The sequence below is a fragment of the Gadus morhua genome, chromosome 20, assembly GCF_902167405.1.
Source record: "Gadus morhua chromosome 20, gadMor3.0, whole genome shotgun sequence".
NCBI lineage: Eukaryota > Metazoa > Chordata > Actinopteri > Gadiformes > Gadidae > Gadus > Gadus morhua.
This window is the reverse complement of record NC_044067.1, coordinates 19,377,433-19,402,100: the sequence shown is the minus strand read 5'-3', so window position 1 is coordinate 19,402,100 and position 24,668 is coordinate 19,377,433. Positions and strand designations below refer to the sequence as shown.

The window sequence follows — 24,668 nt, the reverse complement described above, 5'->3', positions numbered from 1 at the left end:
CACATTGTCTTTGTTGTTACTGCTCTCTGATCACTCACATTGTCTTTGTTGTGTCACTGCTCTCTGCTCCCTCACATTGTCTTTGTTGTGTTACTGCTCCCTGCTCACTCACATTGTCTTGGTTGTGTTATTGCTCTCTGCTCACTCACATTGTCTTTGTTGTGTTACTACTCTCTGCTCACTCACATTGTCGTTGTTGTGTTACTGCTGGGTTATGAGGAGGCAGGCAGGGCTTATGAATAATACGCAGGATGTCTTGTTTTAAATATTCACATTTCAGGCCAACATATTAGAATTTTCTTCTTGACAAGAACATAACGCAATTTAACATATGTTTTATTTATTGTGTTTTCTTCGGTAGGAAGAAAACAACCGAGGCGGCAGTGGATAGCTTTGAAATGCAAATCTTTATTGACATACCCTTTCTAGAACTCTTTCTCTAGCTGCTACTCAATAAAAGACTCAATGTTTTTAGTGGCCCGGTTTATGCCTTTTCTATAACCCATGCCCCTGAACAACCAACAGGGAGCCATCCTCAGTAATGTCTTTATATCAGCTTTAAAGTTTCTGTCTGTTTTATCCTCCAGTAGAGGAAATCCAAACGTTTTTTGAAGGAAACCTCAAAAAATTTAGTAACCCCCACAAGTACACCCAACCCCTTGAACCGCTAGTACTGAGAGAAGCCCAAACCTGGTTTTTCTCAACCTCTTTGGGCGCAGGATCTGTTTTTCAAGTCTGTAAATCAACACACAAACTTTTAAACCAATCTGCATCCGCTTTTATGTCCCAGTGAATTTATAATACAACCTGCAGAAGCTAGTTTGCATGCGGCTATGATTAAGTTACCTGTTTGCATAGAAGGAATCTTTCAAGAAGTTTAAATATTTCGCTTTTGTTTTTGCAAAAAATGCTGACATCGGAAGTAGAGTCTCCGGCATACGACTAATGGCTCCCTGACATCAGTTATTCTAGGGTGGGATGTCTGACAATGCCCCATCAAACATTGACAGTGTACAGTTCTAGTAGTTCTGGTATAGTTGACCGGTTGCAGAGCTTTGATCAGGCGATCCCATGGTTGGCGACCCCACCCTCACGCCTGTGTGTCTCCCCTGTGTCAGATGTGGCTGAAACCAGTCAAGCGGCAGGACATTCCCGAGAGGATGTGCTACCTGGCACCGGTCTACAAGACGGGCGAGCGGCGCGGCACGCTGTCTACCACGGGCCACTCCACCAACTACGTCATCGCCATGACGCTGAACTCGGACGTGCCCTCCGAGCACTGGGTGCGCCGCGGCGTGGCGCTGCTCTGCCAGCTAAGTGTCTAGTCTCTAACACGCTCACGCATCACTGGGAGCGCTGGAATTAAACAGGAAAGCCTTCGTCCTCCTGTGTCATATGTGGCCATGCCAAACACTAACAGGGAATGTCTAATTTTTTGTTTTATACCTTGATCTCTGATAAAAGCATTGTTTATAAGGTCTTTATTTAGTATACATATTTTATTATCCTCTGAAATGTCAAGACCACATTTATAATTCTATTAATATTTGAAGAACCAAAACTATTTATTGGAGATGGTGATCCATTAACCTCTGTTCAAATATGTTCTGTTGTATTAAAAAAAGTTCAATTGAAGAATATATTTAAACACAGGTTATTGCTAGGTTGACCATCATTGATTCAACAGCGAAGGATGTTTTTCATGTTTATTGGACTCATGAGGAAAATGTACAAGACAGATAATTGGCAATGACATCACATTGCAATGCAACCATACCCAAGCTCCTTAACAATATATACACAAACCAAAACAATTGGCCTTCTTTGTTTTCCAGACAACAGTGTTGTCTGGGTTCCGAGAAACAAGCACTTCTTGGGGGGCTTAGCGGCTCCAAAAGTCGTATTCTTCAACAGATAAACTGCAAAAACAGTGCCAGACTTACATGTCATAGGCCACATAAAAAAAATATGTTCCAACAACTAAAACATTTGACTTAACGTTTCATTAAACATAAATAATGAGCTTTAGTTAAAGAGCCCTTATTTTTTTGGATGGAGCAATTTGGTGTTGGACAAGGGTACAAATTATGTTATCATCCATATTGTCTGACACGATCAAATTATTAGATCAACCTCTTTTTCCTTTGACATGACTTTAATTACTTAAAATAAAAATAATTGACAGGCATGTACCCTTAAGGCGTATTTAAAAATGGATCAACATTCTCTGCCAGACACTTACTTAGAAGGCCGTTTGAGAACGTTGGACACCAGCCCAGAAAAACTTTGGGCATTGGTGTCAATCAGTGGAGCTCCAAAATAAAATATATAGTACATAAAGTTCTGATCGCCTGATAGAGGATTTACAGTCTACCATCCACTCACGCATCATGCATGATTCACTCAGATCAAATACATTACTTTAATGTGACGACCAGGATTCTTCATACGATGGATGTCACATGGTGACAGGATAAACAAAGTCACAAATATGGGTGTGCTCACGGGAGCACGCTTACGCTAGGCTAGCACACATAACGCATGCTAGCCTAGCTTGGCATCAGGCTACAGGGAGTTAGCCTAGCATGCTATCAGGCTACCCCTAACGTGCTACCAAGCTAAAGCTTTTTAGCCTGGCGTGCTACCAAGCTAAAGCATGTTAGCCTGGCGTACTAGCCTGGGATGAGCACACCCAATGGAATGTTAGGTGGAATGTGTGATTGTGACGAGCACCAGCCACTTTTTGACAAACTTAGTACGTGGCTGGAGAACAAAAAATGAATCCAATAACTGCCATTTTTGACACATGTGGCATAAAGGGGGAAATATCACCCCAACAAAATAAAAAAGTGTAAGAGGTAAACGACATGGGGTACCATGTGAATGCACTCAGGACGTACCGTGTGCATGAACCAGAAGGAGGAGACTAGGACAAACCGTAGTGATGCACCATGTGGGCGCTCACTTTGAGGACGTCCTGTCTGCATGTACTATGTGAACGCATCGTGTAATACATTGAGGACACACCATAGAGCACCGATGAGAACGTACCGCGCAAGACGACCGCTGTCCTTACCATTGTCTTGAGATTGTCAGAATCACAAAGTAAACATGAGAAGATAATATAATGTTAAGATGAGCAGTGATTGCAGTGATGGGTTGTTGCTTTTCGATTCATTGCATTAGTATTTCTGTTGTTGCAGCTTGTCAATATCGCGAGGTGTAATCTGTTGCCTGAATTGAACGTAAAAGGTCTGCAGCGGGGCCAAGGATTTTGGCACAGCAGCTTCTGATGCTCAATAACCTAGTAAACTAAAACACTGTTTATGCCGTCAGAGACGTCCCTATTGCTAAATTCACATTTTGACATTGATTATCTCTCTAGAACAGCATCATTCAGAAATTTCTGTTAGTCTTCCTAAAACAAACATAAATGTTATGCCTGTAGTCCGAAGAGTCCATCTCTTTTTAAAGGCATTGTCAGCATTGCTGTTTCAATGCTGGCACCGTGCGCAGTAACTGAGAAATAACAAATCAGACATTCAAACAAATACTACACATAAATAAAGACACTAGAGGAACTAACGAGCCAATGAGAGTTTGCTATTCCGAGCCAAGGAGTGCTTGACGCGTTTGCATGTCGATGCGTCAAAAAGGCGGCATGGCTTCCTTCATTTTGATTGGCCGTGGACGTAACCGTGGCGACGAGAGTTTGTGATGCGAGGGCCTGACACAGACGAGACAAGAGATGCTCAGTACGTGACACCGCGGCGACATCGGCATGACAACACAGCTCCATGATGGATTACCAGTGGCGACGCTCCACAGATGTGTGTGTGACGTGGAGGAGGAGGAGGAGGATGAGGGCGACAGCCACCAGCCGGGGTGTGTGGGGGTCCTGTTTGGAGTCCTTCAGGCATCAGGTTTGAATGGACAGCGATGAAGATAGCGGGGGGGCATGCCAACATCAAACTGATGATGATGATGATGATGATGATGATGATGATGATGATGCGATGCATAAGCCACTGCTGTGAGCTTCACCATGCATGCAAGACAGGACCGTCACGTAGCAAGCACAGTATGTTGAGGCTGGGAAGCACAACATCCACACATCTAGCTTTGACCCCCAACACACACACACACACACACACACAACCCCATCCCACCCTCCCTGCCCTCCCACCCAATCTACACCCAGTCAAAGTTGAAGACGATCTGATCCTCGAAGATGGCGATGAGCAGCATGAGGACGAAGCCGGTCATCAGGCCCAGGTTCTGGAGAAGGAAGTGGCCCAGCTGGCAACGCTTGTGCTCCTCGCTGTCCCCGTGTAGCATCTCAGGCAGCTGCAGCAGAACAACACGCAGGTAAACAGACTGGTGCACCACATACTGTTACCATAGCCTTGCTGTGTGTTAACTCAAGTTGGATTCAAACGTGTGTTTTTTGCGACTTATGTTCAAGAATTGTTGAGGGAGAGACATCCCTGAGTGCAGCAGTATTGGGTCAGTGGTTTTCTATTTGTGGGACTATTTAGTTGTTAGCTCAGGGGGAGAGTGACACGGTTCCATGTCAAGATAGATGAGATGAAGGATTAAGTCAGTGCACTAAAGCAAGCTGTAGCCGAGGACAGAGGTTCCCGAACGCTGACATACCCTGACCCATCTTTGAAGGTACTTTAGCCCAGGACCCACCAAATACTTTGTGAAGCAATATATTCCAATTATCATGAAAACATATTTTTAGATAAACCACGGTTCTGAAGGTTCATTAAAGCAGTACCCAACCTCTCAGGCTTCAAACACACAAATGATCACATCAAGGCAATTCTTTGGAATGAATAATTATTGTTGCCCTCCTGTTCCGTGACGTTGGGACCCTCAGTGAACAGAGAACCCCTGTGGAACGTACCATGTCCACCAGCGCCACGTAGAGGAACATGCCGGCGGTGACGGCGAAGATCCAGCTGGTGACGTTGTGCGCGTACTGGCCCACGGCCGTGCCGATAACCATGCCCACGTACGCCATGAGCGCCGACAGCAGATTGTACACGATGGCTTGCTTCACGGACATCCCCGCCTTCAGCAGCACCGCAAAGTCCCCTGCAAAGCCGCGACGGACATGGGAGAGCTAAATGAGTGATATCCCATCTGTTTGGAAACTAAAAACCACATTTATGTCATCGTTAGGGAGACAGAAATAGTGCACATTTGTTCGTCATGCTTTTTAGAACTGCGCCTCATCAGCACAAAATACCCTGATCAAATATGCCAGAGAAACAGCAGGGGATAAAAGTTGACGACGTGAGGTAACGGGTACTAAACTACAATCCATTAACCATTATATAATCCACCGTCCCCTAGAGGCCTGGGGATTGACATGTACCGAAATTAATACTTTCAGGGAAGTTTTTGCTTGCGACTGATACCGACACGGTCTGTATTGTAGTTCTCTACCAGACTGAGCATTGAGCCTCATGTAAGGCTACGACTTTACAGGCAGTCTGCAGTCGCTTGAGTCCTCGCCAAGTCCCAGAGACCTAGATCTGGACACAAACGCAAACCCTTGGTCGTCAACAAGAGTGATAACCAAGGCCTACATTCCCCTCACAGTGTCACCAGCGGCCTCTTTCTCTACACTAATCATCCCAGTGAGTATATGACTAGTGTGGACCCAGACATCACTCAAATCCTTAGCATGGGGGGTTGATGTTAAATAGGCCGTAGGAAAAAGAGCAGGGGTGACTTGTTTGAAGCCTTCTAGCGCTCTTGTTTTTTTGTTCCTCCCATCTGTCACTTTTTACTTCCTGTTGCGTTTCCCCGCGCTCATGCTTTCCAGTCAGTCCGCCGCTGAGAGGTGCCAGCGTAAAAAAAAAAAACCAGCGCCGACTGCAATTAACACACCCATCACTGACAATTAACTTCACTGTAGGTGGTTAATGAGGCCTCGTAATCTCCATTATCTATTCGGGCTCCCATCTGCACACACGTTTGGGATGTGCCCAGCAATACAGCTCAATTGCTTGGATTGGCTGAGGGAGAACCCTACAGGGCTGTGTGTCTGTGTGGAGGGGGGGGGGGGGGGCGTGGCTTATCGTCACAAGAACACACACAAAGAAAATACTACATCAACTCCACGGTCTTCTTGCGATCGCAGGAGACCTTTCGAGTTTTCAAGCTGAACCCAACCGTCTGGAAAGTTTGTTTTTTCCCCCAAGGCTGCGGAGAAGGAAGCAGCAGCGAAATAAAGCCCACACAACAAAGAGCTGATAGAAAAAGAGTTTGGGGTCACTCAGGAGCCATGCAGTTCAACTAAAGACTGGAGATGGCAGCCCAGCTCCCAGCAGTACTTCCAGTACACAGTGAGGCACTTTGTTCTGAGACCATCAACCCTGGAACACGACAAGAAGAAGATTGTGTGTTTATTCAGTGAATGGCGGCGGCGTGTTACTCCCTACAGTAAGCAGTGGGAAGCTGCTCACCAACACGTCAGGGAGCAGACACTGAAACACACACATGCCTGTTAGTTCTGGGCCTGAATATTCAAACGTTCTGATATTTGTTTATTCGATTCAGTCGAGGTAGCAGTAGCTACCATCAAAATGGCCAAACACGGGAAGACCGAATCATCCTTAGTTTTGTAATTGGACATCCTTCAAATACTTCAGTGATGGAATTGGCCAGACCCGCAGAGACCGGCTTTAACTGAACTGGTTATAATAATAATGAATGAATATTTTTTAAATGTTCTAGGGTTCATCACAGGATTTTGTTTTCCATGGTGATGCTGCCATTACATTGTCCATTTAAAAAAGGAAAAATGGTTTTAGAAGGGTTCTACCAATGAACATATTCAGCAACTATTTTGAGTTCAAAAGATACAAAAAAGCTCTACGCACCAATAACAATAGGTTCGTTATTTAATAAAGAAATTGTATCCTTTCATCCGTCCTCCACAATAGTCTTTGTGAATAACACTAGTCCTGCATTGCCATTTCATCAGAACTTTGCACAATGTTCAAACCCCCTTATGTGTAGGCTACACTCAGACTGTGAAATCATCTTCAGACACTGTAAGGCTACATTGAAGCTTTGCTGTAACTGGACAAATGCGTGGACCATCAAACCCACCGACTTCCATGCAGCAATCCTATGTGATCTTGTCGTTTTGCTTTTTGCGTTATTAAAATAACATTTCAGAAATTAAAAAGGAAAGGAAAGGAAAACTATCAGTATATTAGCAACAGATGGAATTTCTCGTCTGCAGCAGTTCTCTCCGCAGGCTCAGATTCATGCATTGGATGATATGCAGTGTGAATTCACTTTTCTCTGTTCTTTACTATTTCAGAATATTCATAGCTTTCAATTATGTATTCGAGAAAGACCTTATGCCTATTGGTTGGCAGACTGCCTGGTCTGGACTAACAAGACTGGTTTACTCAGCAAACACACAGAACAGGCCTAAAGGGAGCTAGCGTCATTGTTGACGCCACACACACACACACACACACACACACACACACACACACACACACACACACACACACACACACACACACACACACACACACACACACACACACACACACACACACACACACACACACACACACACCTCAAAAGAGACCAAAAAAAGAGAAGCTTGAAAGAATAATGCCCTCCATTAGACAGATACACTATGTTAGTGCTACTTTGTGTTTTTTCTCATTCAATTACTTTTGTAAACCACTGAGCAGTGACGTGATCTGGTCTGTCGATGATCAACAATGAAAAGTAGCTTTGTTGTCCTAAGATTTAAACTCAACCAAGAACAAAATGGCATCAAGTCCTCCATTTAATGCAATACTAGTGATGCATAATGTCATACTGATCAATCCGATGAATAGTTCCCATACACAATTGAGTGGTACACACTCAGGAATACTGATTTTGAGTCCTGGTCAATCGTAGCTCAGTCATTGAGCGATTACAGGTGTCTGTGCAAGTCAATATTTTTTGGACAGATTAACTTTTTAGGAGCATCTATTCTCCATGAAGAAATGGAAATCCTTGTATCCCCATTCCAGCCAATGAGAGGCCAGTCATTGATGAATTAAGGATCCCTCTATTTTGGACACATACAGGAAGAATACAGGGTAATAGGCCAGAACGTGTGCTGCAGTGGCTCACTGTAACTACTAATGGAATTAGGGTTGAATGGCTGAATGAGAGTTAATACAGGTTTTCCACAGTGATAGGTGAGTCAATAGCCACCGACGAGCCACTCATCCAACCGCAAACAAAACCCCTGTTTATCGGAGGAAGACATGGCCCTCAACAGATCTAACAACCAGAAACTAAAAAGCATCTGATCTACTCAATACCTTAACATCCAATCAAACCGCTACTCAGGTGAGTGGAGGCTTAAGATAGACTTGTGTTTATCTCCTCTGTTGTAGCAGTGATTGATTTGCCGACACGCGGGTGAGGTGGGGAGACCCTGGCGGCAACTAGCAAGGCTAACACGCTGGGTGTTTAGGACGGGATTTTGACCTGGGGGGGGGGGGGGGGTTGCTCCACTGTACTTACCCAGTTCGTGGGGCAGCTCGTGGCAAAAGACGGCCACCGACGTGCTGATACCTCCAGTGATGTTTGCACTGAAGGCCGCACCTAGAAAAGGAGAACAGCCACGGGTCAAAGAGACAGCCCTCTCAGGTCTAACTGAGATATAAATGCTTTTTTGTTTATTGAAATATTCTATATTGTTATTGATATAATGGAAACATGTCCCCCGCTGCTTGGAGAAAGAGGTTACAAGGATTACTTACTTATTACTTTGAATATTTATACAGCTCACATAATCTTGTTTGATAGTACAATAAGCACCATCTTGTTGGGCTGTATCATAAGCACTGCGAGAATGAGGGCGCTATTCCTGTTTGCAATAATGTTCACAGCCTGGGGATGTGATGGTGATTTATACTTTTCAATATGCATTTCTGTAAACATAAATATATACATGTATGTATTCTTCCCACAAATTAGCACATTTAAAATGATGTATTAAGAAACTAATTGGGGTACTAACACCACATTTAATTGAAACAAATTGACTGATCCTACTAGAACCACCTTGAGCATGGTGTGCGTCTGTGTGTCTGTAATGCGTAATTCCAACACTCGTAATACTACAAGCTGAACCCTAGCCCGCCCCCCTCACCGATGGCCAGGCCGTCGCTGAAGTTGTGCATGCCGTCCCCCATGATCACCATCCAGGCGATGCTGGCGATGCCCGCGTCCTTCATCTCCTGGTCCGTGTGGCAGTTGCCGCCGTGGGAGTGGCCGTGGCCGTGGGAGTGGCCGTGCTTCTTGCCCTTGTCCCTGGTGGGGGTGGTATGCGCCAGCTCTGCGGGGGCCAGCGGGGCCTTAGCGGAGGGGGACTCGGGGGGCTGGAGCTCGCTGAGCTGGGTGTCGTTGTGGCCGTTGTCACAGGAGCCCACTGTGCCGCCGTCAGCCCCTGTGGAGACGGAGGGGAGCCCGGCGTTACAACTTACCCCCGCTCAAGGTGCGTGTTGTAAAAGGTAACGGTGCTGGGGTTGGAAATGCCGTCAGTCTTTGTCAGGAAATCTGATTGTAGATTTGAATTGTAAATGAGAATAAAACCCATTTCCACTCTTCTATTCTCATGGTACATCATAATATAGCATTAAACAGTCTGCGCTGATGCTAGAATTATTACGGAGTACAAATGAATGATGCTAGTGCGCTGCTGTACAGGTGTGATGCTGTGTAACGCCGGTATGGCGTGAGCCTCTGACCTTTGTCCAGATGCTTGAGGTTCAGCCACTCTGTGTCAGAGCGCCGGTTCAGCTTATGGTCCGACAGCTTTCTGCCGATCTTTCCTTCTTCTCCCCGCTTCTTCCGGGCACAGAAGGTTCCCTGTGAAGAGACAGACTGCATCAACCACCCTGTGCAGTTACTGTAATCAAACAGAAAAACAATTAGCCTACTGCCCTACACCCCTGCCATTCACACTGCCTGCGAGCCAAGCCAGCATAATGTAAGAAAAAAAGATCCTCCTCTTTGTCTCGTAGGATAGTACACCAAAGAGAAATTTGTTGTAACGAAGATAATTCATATAAAGATAATTTATTAATTCAGGCACTGTTATTGGTTTTGCCCCAAACCAATAACGACATGGGGTCCTAGGAGCCGAGCGCGCCGCATACCCCTTGGTCTTTGTAGTGCTTGACCATGCCGATACAGTGCTCGATGATGAACAGCAGGTATATTCCCGCCAGCGCCGTCAGGCCCTTCCACACCCCGTCGAAGGCTGTCAGCCAGTCCTCGGGGGCCCCTGCCGCAGCCGGCTCCCCATGGGTATGCTGCCCCTGAGCCTGGAGGCGGGAGAAGAGAGGGAAAGAGCCATGGATAAATAGAGCAATAGAGTAATGGATGCACAGAACGGTGGACGATTGGAGACGGGATAGGATGGAGAAATAAATAGAGAGGAAAGAGGAGACAAATGGAGAGCGAGAGAGAAATATAAATGGTTATAAGGTCATCACGACCACCAGAGGGGGTGTCATTCTGGAGATGGGGGGGCCACTTGTTGAGCCTCTCCCGGTGGCCAGGCGCTGAGATGGAGATGTTAAATAAGATGGGCAGGCTGGCTGTAGGAGCTCCTTGCCGAGGATGATTGTGGGTTATGGTGAGAGGGTAACAAGGCGACAGATTGGCTGGAGGAGTGGGAGGGAGATCTCTCAGCCCAGAGGAGGGCTGTTCGGTCACAAGAGGTGCAGGGAGAGCCGTCCCCCATCACCAAGGAAAGAGGATGTCACTGATGGGGAATGTCACACTACCGGCAGTTATGGTAATGGTGGTGTTGGAAGCGATAGCTCCTGTTGTTCAATGATTCAATGGTGTTGGAAGCAAACGGCTATTTGTTACTCTTTGAGTTTGTCCAGTAGAAAATAGCTCTATCAATGTAGTTTTCTTTTGGACAAACAGCGGTTGCTGGGAATGTTTCTTGTGGAAAAAAACATTCAGACGTTTCTGAGATCTTTTTGGGAGAAAACCCTTTAAAAAAAAAAAGAAAAAAAAATGGACCCAGTACACTCCTTAGACTGCCCCATTACATCGTTATGGCAAAGCAGCAGAAAGCCATTATCAAGAGGCACAGTAATCAACACTGCGTGGATCAGGGCGTAGTACTGGGACTTCTGTGAACTTCTTTTGAAAGGCCGTCTCAGTCAGCAGAGGCCGTCTCAGTCAGCAGAGGCCGTATCAGTCAGCAGAATCTCAGTTCCCCCCCCAAGGGGAACTTAGTATCTTGTGAATAACATGTCATATAGGGATATTTCCATGGCAGTACTCACGTGGGGCAGCAGGTGCAGCAGGGCGTCGCCACTAAGCGTGCCCACGGCCAGCGCCACCAGGAAGGTGAGCAGGAACTTGAAGCAGGACTGGTTGAGGATAGGCACCAGCACCACGCCCAGCAGAGAAAGCAGGCTGATGATGGTGATGGACACAAAGCCCCACATCCAGACCCACCCTGAGGACCAGACACACAGCGAGAGAGATTGAGAGAGAAATTGTTTAACGTTAAGAAACATACATTTACTGTAGTGAGCTACATAGTCCTTTAGCAGATGCTTTGAGCAGAGGTGACCTCCAGTAATACATGCCTTTCTGGATACTCTGTTTTACAGATAGGGCTCAACGTTGCTCATACCAAGGCTGCAGACATTGGCGATCAAAACCCAATCGTACACTGCGCACTCAGCCCCGATTGTTAGTGTTTCACCTTAGTTAAATTTTTCTTTTACATATATATTATTGAGTGAAAACACATTATCCATGTGGCCTCCAGTGAATAGTTAGGTATAGGGTTGGGAATAGGGCTGGATATTGCCAGGTACCTCACAATTCAATTTGATTTTTTCTTTATTTTTTAATGGAAATCGATTTAAAAAAAAAAAGAATTGTAGTGCATTGATGAATCGATATATACCCAGCCCTAGTTAGGAAGCAGGCAAAGGCATCTCAAGTCTCTCATGGCTGCAGAGAGCCCCAGAGTTAACTAAACTGGTTTAAAGCAGCAGGCACAATGTGCAGTTCATATATCAACACCGCAGTCCCTGAGAATCTATTCCACCTGTGAGTCCTTGAGATGACACATCATATATACTTCGGACATATTATGGATGAAGAAAGGAGTGCAGCGCGACACTAGAGGAGCATCTCTCTCGCATCATTTTTCATTCAGGGCTGAGGACATAAGAGCCAAGAATATAATTTGAAAGACCAAAAAAAGAAAAAGAAAAGAAATCATACGAGTCATTTAAATTGTCGGTGTGCTGTTTTGGAAGGACATGCACTTTGCAGTCGGGAAGCATAACCAAAGAAGAAGAGAAAAGTTTATAGCAGCAGTTACAGAGGACAAGACGTTTAATGTAGTATGAAATTCAATGTCACGTAAGAACCGGCGGTCGGCTTGCTAAACAGACACTGGGCCATTCATTGCTGACACTCAGATATGGCAGTAACCATCAGCTGAACGGAGAAGCAAGGCAGAGATACAGCGAGGAAGAGAGAAAGAGCTGGACAAGAGTGTGCTTGCCATGCTCATCTTAGAGGCAATTTAATTCAGCAATGCATTCTGGGTAGCCTCCCTGTTGGCACTTACGCCAATTTAACTGCTGTGTGCTGTTATCATGGTGCAGAGATGATGCTGTCCTTGTTGACATGCTGGTTGTCCCAATAGCACAATATAATTATTTATCCAAGCCTACGTTTAGCAACTTCGCAGTACAATACACAGCAGCTGGGGTCTGGTAAAAATATATATTTACAGTGATGGACTACTGGCTCTTGGAACATAACATACCCTGCTGTATTCTCTACACCCCAACCACATTTCTTGTCAGGGAAATTATAATACCGTTTTATTCATCAGAGCGTAGTTTGTACTTAATCAAAGTCCTAGACACCAGAGCTTTAGAGACCTGAACACCAGAATAAGAGTTTACGTAGATCACCTGCTAGGCTACGTAGGAGGGGGGAAAATCAACTCCACCAATTAAATCAGCTTTAAGGAAAACGATTGACTGAAACAAGATGAATTCACTTATTGCTAAATAAACAGCAGAATTGAAAGCAAAATCCCCAAACTATGACACGGCAATACAAGAGAACCGTAATGCATAAAGCAGATGACGCCAACTTCTTTCACTGAATAAACTCAAAGAAGGGAGAAAAATACCTAAAAACAAAATAGATTAGACATCAATTCAGACAGAAATCTACATGTGGAAGTCCAACAGCGCAGGCTGGCTGAGGAAGCCCTCCCCAACTCGTTAAGTGAAGCCCAGGTGCTTGGGGGCGAGCACAGAGTGATGTTTGAATGAGTACTAGTGGAGGGATTTGATCAAGCTGTTGCTGTCCTCCTAAAAACAGCTGGAGGATTAAACATCATCCCCTTGTGGATGTCCGTCGGACAGATAAAAAAGAAGAGCTAGTCCACTTGGAAAACAGAAGGCTTGTCTGGCCTCCTGCAGGGGCTAGGCTAACAAAACAGACAGGGCTCCATGCTGAAGTGGTAATTACACAGCCATTAGCCATTAGCGTTGGTAAGCCTGGGTGCTAACCCTGGTGCTGTGATGGCTTTGCATGGAGCCGTAAGGGACGCAAATACGGGACTGCAGGAGTATTCAATGCAAGCCGTTTTCCCTCAAGATCAAATGAGAATCCTCCAAAAGTTCAGAATTTATGAAGAGCGCCTTGGCAAGAATTCCTTTTCAGATAGGAGTGGATGAGTGAATGATCACACAGCCCAAAACATGTCATTACATTTTATTTAATCTGCCTAGGGGTTCAAACACCCAATCAGAATAAGATTTTTATGTGCAGTTCATGGAGTACTTTATTATTTAGGATGAATTGTGTGTGGTCTCAGAACAGCCATACTAGAAGTATGATACAACAATAACACAGTGCTTATGAACAAATCCACAGTTCCACTTTCTGCTCCGGTCTGTCACGACTCAAGTAAAGATCCCCAGCTAGGGACCAAGGATTAAATTAATTATCTCATTGCGTCTGGATGTGTCACATCACAGCACTCATGTTGTCATTACGCCTCAGTGGTGCATCCATTCACCCCCCACAACGTGTTCCTCAGTGAACGCCTGAGCAGCTTCTCATTTGGAGGCGCTCAGTGCTTGGGTTTACAGGATGCTGTAAATCAAGAGTAGTATTCTCTCAAATCACTGCAACTCCTCTACTCCTTGGTGTCATTACCCCAGCAGCACCAACAGTGGGTGGTGGTAAGGGGGGTTTTCGGGGTAGCCAGGGACTGTGCAAAGGGAGAAGAGACGCGTGGTGGCTATATGTGTGTGTGTGTGTGTGTGTATCCTTTCCAATTAGCAACCACTGGAAGCGCTGGTTCAAAAAACGGGCCAATGTGGTCGCTTAGTTTTCCTAATTGGTAAGAAAAAGAAAGACAGAAAGAAGGAAAGACAGAAAGACAGAGAAAAGAAAGATTGTGAGATGGGGCGAGATAGTGGGATATAGGCCCGCGAGACACCAACAGGAACGGTTTTATGAGCTCCCCCATGGAAGTCATCAGGGGGTAAATGATAGGTAGCTTCTCGACTCGCAGTACCCCCGTGGTTGTGCTGCGATGCATTGTGGGAACACACGCTGAGCCTCGGCTCCTCTGCTAACGAGAAGGCGCCGCTGCTGCTGCTGCCCTTTCCCAATGTTTTCAAGCCATTCTTCCTCGTTGGCAGAGATTTTATGGGTGCTTAAGTGGAGCAGTGCATGTAATCTGGGTGTGGGTTTGTGTGTGTGCGTGCACGTTCGTGCGTGTGTGTGCACGTGCGTGTGTGATAATTAAAGCTGTTTGAACCCATGGAGTTTGGTAGTTTCTCCATTCTTTCCCTGGAACTTTTCCTCCCAGCAGCTGGTGAGAAAGGCTCATTTAGTTGATGGTGCAGAGCACTGGAGTCTAGTCTATTAAAGACGTGGCGATGTGACCCCCACCAAGCGCTGGAGGTTATTCCTATGAATCATACACATTGATGAGACCAATTAACGAGAGCGGGAAAACATGACAGACTTAAAAATGTACAAATAAATCCCCACAGATTTTCAGTGGAAGCCACTGCTTCTCCGCCCCCATTGGCCGATACAGTGGTAGTGGAGAAGAAACATTTGTTGGCGCCAGACTTAATCAAAGTCCCTCATTAGAACCACTCAAGGGGAAAATTTGAAAACGTGACCCTACCTTTGGAGGTTCACTTGAAAGTAATCGCAAAAAAATAAAGTGATGGTCTACAAATATTATTTTGCGATGCCTAAACGGTTACTCTGAAATTCTAGCCGCCGCTCTGAATAACAATAATGCTAGTTGGGGGTAGCTGCAAACAGGAAGGCTGTGTGCATCCAGTCTTGACCGTATACATAATACACACACAATGAGCTCTGTTTCGTCACAAACGACATAATCAAGCCATGCGCTCCTTCACAAAGATTTGAAGTTTAAGGCCAATTTGCCATTGGATGAAACACCTGTTGTAGGGATGGGCCGATGGTCGATTCTATCAACAATCGACGATAGATGGATTCCATCGTCGATCGTCTCAAGTTGCAGATGAAATGCATATTTTTTTTGTGATTGTTTTTTTAATTGCCAGAAAAACAGCGCTGCGGTGTGCTGTGTGTGGTGGCTTATTTTACGGCTTAAAAAGCCCCCGCAAATTGTAATTGGTTTGAAAAAAGGTAAACGGTTGAAAAATTAATTGGTTATGATTAGAGCTGTCAGTTAAACGCGTTATTAACGGCGTTAACGCAAACCAAATTTAACGGCGTTAAAAAAATTTATCGCGCGATTAACGTAATTATTTTATAAAAAAAAAAAAAAAAAATTTTTTATTTTTTTTTCCTTTTGCTCAAAACAAAGAAGCAGTAGCCTGACTGCTATGTTCAAATGACATTTGTTCAAAGCAGTCGTTTAATTGCACTATAGGCTCTTTTTTTGTATCGTCCTGTTTTGATCAGTGTATATGCCAATGTTGTTATCAATAAAAAAATCATTTGAACAAGGCAAGCCGATGCACTTCACCATGTTGATAAGAGAATTAAAATGAGAAGAATTATGGGACAAAAAAATCAAGGGATATTTAGCATAGAAATTTTTTTTTCCGATTAATCGCGATTAATTAGAGTTAACTATGACATTAATGCGATTAATCACGATTAAATATTTTAATCGCTTGACAGCTCTAGTTATGATGTTTTGAATTGTCAGAGGTTGACCAGACGGCTTCAATGAAACCAACTGAAAGTAGTAGAAAGGAGTAGTTGCATCCGGCGTTACATGAAACGCTGATATTGACGACCCCCTTGATAATAGTCTTTAAGAAAAAATTTGAAAATAAACTGAAAATGTATAATGTAATAAATCAGCTTAAAAATAAGTGAATGAGCGGAGTGGAGTTAGTTGCATCCGGCGTTCCATGAAACGGTGATATTGACGACCACACGACCCCCCCCCCCCCCCCAGGTTACACTATTGAGACACAACGACTGTGACATCATGGTCATCAACTACAAGTACCGGTAGTATAATCTGTCGAGTCGTGTGAAAGTTTATAGTTTTTCAGACATTTCAGGAGCGGTTTGTTGGCTACAAAACATTCTTATTTCATACAAAACGGTCCCCAGCACCTGCACACAACGGTTCCCTGCGAGCAACGACTACCACACCCATTTTGAAATAATGATGTTTAGAGGCGCCTCCAAATGCTCCTCTGTTCCAGTGGTAGGTTTAAATGTCTTATCAAAAGGGGATACAGGCAAGAATGCACCACCAGGAGAAAGAGAGAATCCATTTCTTGTTCTACTGGGCCATTGAATGAAAGGAGGAAATCTTGTGAAAGCAAGTGAAACTCACACTCTATATTTAACTACGGCACAAATATCTATGGGGAATTAAAATGCATTTGCTAGTTTCGAAAGCCTTAAAAATCAGGGCTCTCAGAATGAGCACACTGATGTAGACTGTGTTATCGTGTTTACAGTGGCGACTTTATAGGCTACAGGCAGTTGGTAGAGACGGCCTTGGCCCCGAAAGGGCAACAGTTGAAAACACAGAAGGGGAGGCAAACTGTAAAGAACAGCACCCAGATCATAAGACCGCCTTGCAGCTCCTGGCAATACACAAAAAAGTAAATCATGACGCTGCATCCCTGACCCCAGATCTAGTAACATAACAACCCCAAGTCATGGGGTTGTGGGCTTGTGGTTGCAAAGCCAGACCAGGCTGGTTTGTAAACATTTATGATGTATTCATGTGCCTGAAGTCAGGCAGAAGGCATGAAAGCATGATCAACAAGCGATTGCCTATTCATTGAATAGTAAAATTTTCATCAGTTAAATTTCTATCAAGTTAATTGAATTAAGTATGAAATCAAGAGGGATAGTTACGTTGGCAAAAAATGTGGGTCTGATGGAGTATGCTGCAGACAATAGTGATCAAACACGATTCCTTTCGGTTGAACAACCTGACCTTTAGAAAGTGGCGTCCGAGATATGTAGGCTACTTACCAGAGTAGACGTGATCGATGTCTTTCTGCTCCACCTCCAGCTGGTGGAAGTGGCGGATGCAGAGCCGGCTGTCTATCTGGTAGAGCAAGGCGGGGCACAGGTAGGTAAACTGGGCCTGGGAGATCTGAGAGTCTGGGTTCAGACCGTAGTACCTCAGCAGCTGGGTCAGGTTCAGACACTACAGGAGGAAATGGAGCAACACAATAAATCACTGCTATGGCTATTGAGCTACTGAGCGGTCCCTCTCTGTGTGAGTTCCACTATATTATCATACTCAAAAGAAAGTCCAAATGGTTCAAATATAATATGTTTTGTTATAATAACCTAAAATCTAGGGAAAAATAATGAATAGCCCAGCGTAAACTTGTTTTAAGATAACAAGTCTCTGGATATCACAATTAACATTAAGAAAAAGTTTCACTTTAATACATTTTTATTAGGTCACTGGGTAGGCATCCAACAATGCCTCGCCAACCCTCATTAACAATAGATACATTCATAGGTCAATTGCGTTAATCATAACACATCTGCAATAAATAATCGAGTATTTAGGTCGTGTGAATTGATTCATCAACTAAAACCCACTTCATTTACCCGCTCCTAGCCAAGTGCTTGCCAAGCTGTCTAATAAAAAAAAAGAATTAGGAGCATCTAAAAATAGAGATTATTCCCCTCAAAATCCAAACTATACATGGCACATGGGCTTACCTCTTCGTGATGGTGAGCCACTCCCCTTAAATTACCAGGACCTGATGGAGCTGAGGGAGTTGGGGGGAGAGGCCCCCCCGGTGCTTCCCTCTTCCGTTTCCTGCCCGGACTGTGGTCGTGGTCGTGGTCGTGGCTGTGGTCGTGCTCCTGCTCATGATTGTGTTCAAGGTTGTGTTCTCGGTCGTGGTTGTGTTTCTGTTCATGGTTACGGTGCTGCTTGCCGCTGCCCTGCTCCCCCGGTAGAGCGGAGGAGGCGGTTCTGTTCCGAGCCCGCTGCCCTCGGTCCCTGGTGGTCTTCCGGGGCCGCTTGGTCCGGCTCTCTGCCGCGGCGGCGGTCGGCGGCTCGGACTCTGGGGACGTAGCCTCCGGGAGATGCTGCTGGGGGGCTACGGGGGGCTCCGTCTGGGCTCTGGGAAGCTGCTCTGGGTGGGTGGATGAAAGGTCGGTGGTGGATAGTGTTTGCTGTGGGGGGTCATGATCGTGGTCGTCGAGCTGTCGGGAGACGTCTGCCCTTATGACAGGCATCGCCCCGTGAACGTGCTCCTTGTCGGGGCTGTGAGCGTGGCCATGGCCGTGCTTGTGCGCGTGGCCCTTGGGGTGGCCGGCTGAGTGTTTATGCTGGTCTTGTACCTCGTGGGCGTGGTCTGGGTCCTTGTCCTGGTCGTGCGTGTGGTTATGGTCCTGCAGTGGGCCGCCGTCGGCCGTCGGACTGGCCTCGCTGTCCTGTTTGCTGCACTTTATTGTCGCCCTTTCAGTGTGGGGGTGATGGTGACCGGCCTTTCCATGGTGGTGGCCGTCAGTGGGGAAATGAGAGTGAAGCCCCTCCTGCACGTCCAGCATGTCCAGGTGGGCGACATGATCGTGGCCTAGTTCCTCGTGCTCGGTGCCCACCACCTTCACCTCGCCAAGGCCCAGGCTGACTAGCAGGGTCTGGAAGCCCTGAAAGTCCAGCCGGCCCATTTTGCCGTAGCGCTTGAATAGCTGCTGGACGTAGAAGTGCTGCTTCTCCGCTAGCATGGACGCGGTGACCTGGCTGGACTTGGGGGACGGAGTGGCGGCTCCGCCCACGTACGGGGCCTGGGAGATCTGCAGGTCGTTGTGGACGTGGCCGTGGCCGTGGCCATCGCCTTGTGGATGCTCGCCGTTCTGGCCCTCCTCGTGACAGTGGACGCACTGGAACAGGAATGTGAGGGCACACAGGAAGCAGAACTTGGTGTGCACATGGACACGCATTGTTCCTTCACTTCTGGTCCCCTGTGGGCAAGACAAAACATGTGTTATTTTTCATAAAGGAAGTGTACATTCCTAAAACATACAGTGAGAGGAGAATTGAATGGGCTTCAGAGAACAAAAAATGTGTGACTTATGAGTGAGTAGCCCGGGGAGATTGAGTTCTTCTGGTCAGGTGATTCTCAGGAGGGTAGAGAGAGAACCCCGTGGCGAAGTTTGAACAGCAAACTGTACAGTTTGAACAGCTTCATAACAGGACTGTTATGGCAACAAATGTGAACTATATAAAATTCTAGGAGGAATGAAACCTCCCCAAGAATCACAAATTATTTAACAGAAGTGAAGGCTACAGTCAAGCTGTAATAGTTTTGGCTCAAGGGTTAAGAGAAAATATTATATAAAAAATACACAAAACTAGAATTTAAGTCCTTTTAAACACACGACAAAGTGTCTGTCCAAATTAGCATGAATAGAGTATAGCGGTTTAGCATGAGCTTAGCTAGCAGGTAACAAGGATCAGACAGTATCCCTGGCATATTGGTGGGAGACTATGATTTGTCAGCCATCTTCAGTACGCCCACGCTGCATAGCCACTCATAGCTTGCCTGTCATACCATAAACGACAGACTCCTAAGACTTAACCGTCCAAACCACGCTGACAACTCATTCGACAACCAACTTCTCAGGGGGTTATACTGCAGACACTATTTTTGCTGAGAAAAGGGCTGAAGCCAGGAATATGGTCTAGGGAAGGGAAGTATACGAAGAGGATATTATCCCCATGGGCAGGGAGAAATCTCCTTCAGTAACCGAAGCATCTTGAATTCAATTTGAATATAATATTCCATGATATATATTTACTCTTCAGCAAGATTCAGTAAATATAATAATTGTTAATAATAAGACAAATAATATGTCAAACGATATATCGGGATGGGTCTAGGGCCTATTTTCTTCTTTGGTTGGATTTAGATTACTTGTAAACTTAAAGCATTATCATAACAGTTCGATTTTAGGTAAATACAATGTTGTTGAAAGATTGAAAGTGTACAAACACATTTTCCAAATTGTTTGACTTGCTTAATACTCCGAAACTCTCAGCAGGGAGTCAAACACCCTAACCACTTGACTACCTTGCATAGCAACCTCAGGCATTGATTACATATATATCCTCCTCACAGATGTCAAGAAGAGTAAGAAGATCTGGTTCCATACATTAAGGGGGAGATTCAAAACAACCCCACTCCAACCAACTGATATTGCTTTGATTTTCCTGCAATTGAAAGGCAGCTTGACATTTTAGACCATCGTAGGGAGTTAAACGCACAAATAAATAATATCGTACTACCGACTTCTATGAGGAGTATATATGCTAATGAACTCTAAGCGAGGCCCTTGTGTATTTCCAGCGAGCTGTCGTTATCACGCAAACAAAATCACAGACAATCAGCAGGAACAATTAGCTCTCTTCGGACGGCTCCATCTCGCACAAAACAAATATCACAAGATTGCATGAACACATTTGAAAACAATTCCAGTAAATGATATAATTGGATGGGCTTTTTGATAATCAATCTGAAGGGTATAATCAATCTTAAGTCTATTTGAGCCTCCAACTCATATAATCAAAGAGCAAAAAAACGAAAATAAATACAGCATACAACAGCAGTGGCAAAAAAAATGTGAACCAAGAACCATTCACTTCTGAACAAATCTGAGCCGGTCGGGACTGTATAGAACATCAGCATTCTGGTATGAATCGTCCTTGAGGAACAAGGGACTGGGGTTACTTACCACCGTTTGCTCTTCTCTGGTGAAAAAGTGGTGTTTGAAATTGAGGTAAGTCAAGGAGTGTGAAGTGGTGTCTCTGGGTTGCAGACATTAAGTAGTGTGACAAGCTTGCTGACTTCATGGCTGCAGATAACACACTGTGTTTATAAACATGAGCCACAAGTGACCTTTGAACCCCGGAGCAGATAGGGACAGGGCAAGAATGGAACCTTTTTGAAAGCACACACCCTCTTCCCCGACGCCGGGCCAAGGTTTACTGAATAAAGCCTTTGTTTATGCTTATGACATTTAAAGGGAACAGAATAATCATTATATGCCTGTTTTTATTGTGAGAACCTTTCTGGGTAAAACATAATGTTGACTAGCTTTTTAACATTTGTATGTTCTCTTTTTTGCATGTCATATGGTCAGAGTAAATAGGTGAGCTGAATCTATCATAAGTCCCACAGTCACTTTGTTTGTAAGACAAATAAAGTGTTTCTTAAATAGCAACTAAACAATCATTCGTAGCCTGTGCCTTGTTATTAATTTGCTCCACAGGCACGGAAGTAATGACACAGCCGTTTACTTGGTGGGATTGCAAGGGTCTATCTGTGCACGGTGGGTTTGAACTAATGTGTTGGGTAATTGAACCAGACAGGCTGACCGGTGCACTGATCCGGACACACTGTCTGACATCAACACCACCACTACCTCTTAATAATCCCTGCTTGTTCTGGTCTCATGACAATGTTGGAAATGTGCAAAACCCTGTGATGTTGACGTTTACTTGGCCGTTCATATCCCACCGCCGATGGGAAAGCTCTGCCATTTTCCAACAGCAGTACCGACTGAAGTTATGAAATATACAGTATATATTTCTTAATTACCTGGAATATTGAATCTTTGACTCACCATAATATTAGGCTCCCTCCTTCTGACTTATCTGTGGATTCAAAATAAATAAATAAAATAGTTTGTTTACTTTGGTTCAAGGTTTCCCTTGAGGCACTCATCATAATAGTCACATTGTAATGCTAACCTTCAGCTTAAGATAGATAGATGGATAGATGGCTAGAGGGATAGATGGATCGATGGATCGATGGATCGATGGATATATATAGCGATGCGTTTGTCTTTTGTACACAGTTGCCCCAAAGAGCAAAGGTTCATTGAATTTATCTTTCAAAGGATGATCATTCAATTTAAAATATGATAAAAAAAATAACTTGAAAATGGTCTATACAGTAGATCTCTTTCAAGAGAGGCACCACATTTGTCTACACCAAGTTTTACCACATAAGTTAATCATTTACCATTTGGCACACCATTTTTGAATCCCTGCAGCCCAAATTAACAAATTATGTGCCAATCCTATCGTCAAGTAAGCGATTCAAGCATGGTGATTTAAAAAGGTCTAATGTGTAGTGTCTGTTAATATGCAGTTGGGCATGGGGAAAACCCATAACAGAACGTCACCTAAACTGTTCCCTGCTCATTTGTAGAGATGTTGAGTGGCTGGTGTTGAGACCAGCTAATCCAGTTAAATAAGTATGCTGTTCAACAACACGTATGTGACACGCAGACACACAATTGTAAAGCTAGGGTAGGCAATTTTTTTAGAAGCAATTATGTACGTAACTGTTGAAAGTTACGAACATGGACTCTTGGATTTGTTTTGCTTGGACACTTTCAAAAGCTAGCGTTCTCTTCCTCGTTTATCCAAGTAGCCTACCCTAGCTTTACCTGCAATATACGATTGAATCATAGAAACGCACAAATATTGGGCAAAACTAAAAAAAAATTCTGAGTGTACAATATTAAACCAGGAAATAACAAGGGTGTACACTGTGGTGGTGTCTTACCGTAGCACTGATTTTCCTCGCCTCGCCTCAGTCCTTGTGCTCATAGGAGGTCTTCAACTCAACACAAACGGACACACTTGAGCTGCCAAAGAGGAAACACAGGGGAACTGATTAAATCAATAACAAGTACTTCATGGATAATCCTCATTATTTACCTTTGGACCTTACTGATGCAATAAAAGGATACAAATGGTTAAATGGAATAAAAGTATCTTGTAGCGCCACTGAAATTCTCCAAAACATTGACTAAATAATGAACTAAACTAAATTACATAATATTTTAACCCATTTTTTATTATCAATTCAATTAAAAAAACGATGACCCTTTATTTTTTGCAAAAAAAAACGTACTTCGATGATTGTAATTTCCCATAATGCATTAGGCATGGCAAGGTTAGGATGCAGGGCCAGGAATACCAACATTGGAAACAATCAGCAAAAAAGCGTCCTTAAGAGAAGCACCACATTGAAATCACTGATGTCCACTCTCATGACTGCTACAAGAACTTCTCTAATCAAAAGGGACCCTGTACTTCCTCCAGTTACTCCTTTAAAGATACAACACAAGAGAAGTAGGGTGGACTCAGACCCTTAAGCCTCCTCATGTGATTCTCACATGGAAATTCCTCTTCCAAGGCCAGAGTCTAATGGAGTAAGGAAGCTAGTGAGGCATCTCAACCGCCTCAGTCAGATAACCGCCATTCAGAAAGAACCTACTCAAAGTAAATGATTAGTGCTAGAAGATAAACAAGCAACAAGAATTCAATCAAAGCATGGGGGGGGGGGGGGGGGGGGGGGGGGAGCACAGCCTCCGGATGAAGAGCATATTCATCTTAAACTATAGAACACTACACTACACCCAGTGCCTGGTACCAACACAGCCCTGCTAAAGACGGCTAGCAGGAGTACGACCCAAGGCCTATACCTACTCATTTTCTGGCTATTGTCCACATTGTGTATACATAGGGTCAGTTTGTCGAAAATTCATGTGTCCTTCTGACCGTTCATCCGGAGCTGCCTTATGATTTTAAAGACATCTATTTGAGATAGACATCTATTTGAGAAGGGGCTGCAACTAATTCTTGAAATTGTTAATCTAGTGGTAATGTTGGTGAGGATGGTCCTTAAAAATGGAAAAGGTGTATAAAGTGAGGTGGATAAAGAGCCCAACAACTTAAAGCTGAGGTAGGCAATTTGTAGAAACAAGCCCGAGGAAGGTAGATTTTGAAAGTATCCAACCGAAAACATTCCACCCCTCTCGGCTGGCCTCCCTCCAAAAGCAACCCCCCAAAATATGACATAGGGATGACCTTTTGAAATAGGGATGGGTACCTTAACATTAGGGCTGAACGAATAATCAAATTCAAATCAAAATCGCAATGAAACAGAACACAATATGCAAATCGCAAAGGCTGTGATTAAACCGTTGCAGACTAGAGATCAGTAAGATTTACATTTATTTTACAATTCAATAGTTAAATAAAGATGTTATATCAATTAATCTAA

General features: G+C 44.5%; 2 protein-coding genes across 6 annotated transcripts in view; one reads left to right on the top strand and one right to left on the bottom strand.

The window, feature by feature from the left end:
• Nucleotides 1-2,028, top strand: part of dnah7 (dynein, axonemal, heavy chain 7) — a 102,887-nt gene extending 100,859 nt beyond the window's left edge. Inside the window, exon 67 of the mRNA XM_030343137.1 lies at nucleotides 1,119-2,028. Within this exon, the coding sequence (XP_030198997.1) occupies nucleotides 1,119-1,325 (207 nt within the window). The 3' untranslated portion in view covers nucleotides 1,326-2,028. The remainder of the gene's footprint in view (nucleotides 1-1,118) is intronic.
• The window catches only part of slc39a10 (solute carrier family 39 member 10), a 31,474-nt gene continuing 8,498 nt past the window's right edge, over nucleotides 1,693-24,668 (bottom strand). For 2 of the 5 annotated variants that reach the window (XM_030343138.1, XM_030343139.1), the window contains 11 exons: nucleotides 23,163-23,244; nucleotides 22,213-22,243; nucleotides 18,298-19,551; nucleotides 17,590-17,767; nucleotides 11,358-11,533; nucleotides 10,209-10,376; nucleotides 9,798-9,918; nucleotides 9,200-9,496; nucleotides 8,569-8,649; nucleotides 4,913-5,103; nucleotides 1,693-4,347 (listed from right to left, as the gene is read on the bottom strand). In XM_030343138.1, the coding sequence (XP_030198998.1) occupies nucleotides 4,192-4,347; nucleotides 4,913-5,103; nucleotides 8,569-8,649; nucleotides 9,200-9,496; nucleotides 9,798-9,918; nucleotides 10,209-10,376; nucleotides 11,358-11,533; nucleotides 17,590-17,767; nucleotides 18,298-19,551; nucleotides 22,213-22,215 (2,625 nt within the window). In that variant the 5' untranslated portion in view covers nucleotides 22,216-22,243; nucleotides 23,163-23,244 and the 3' untranslated portion in view covers nucleotides 1,693-4,191. Of the gene's footprint in view, nucleotides 4,348-4,912; nucleotides 5,104-8,568; nucleotides 8,650-9,199; nucleotides 9,497-9,797; nucleotides 9,919-10,208; nucleotides 10,377-11,357; nucleotides 11,534-17,589; nucleotides 17,768-18,297; nucleotides 19,552-21,321; nucleotides 21,563-22,187; nucleotides 22,244-23,162; nucleotides 23,245-24,668 lie in introns of those variants that run through there. The other 3 variants (XM_030343140.1, XM_030343142.1, XM_030343143.1) reach the window with 3 other exon arrangements.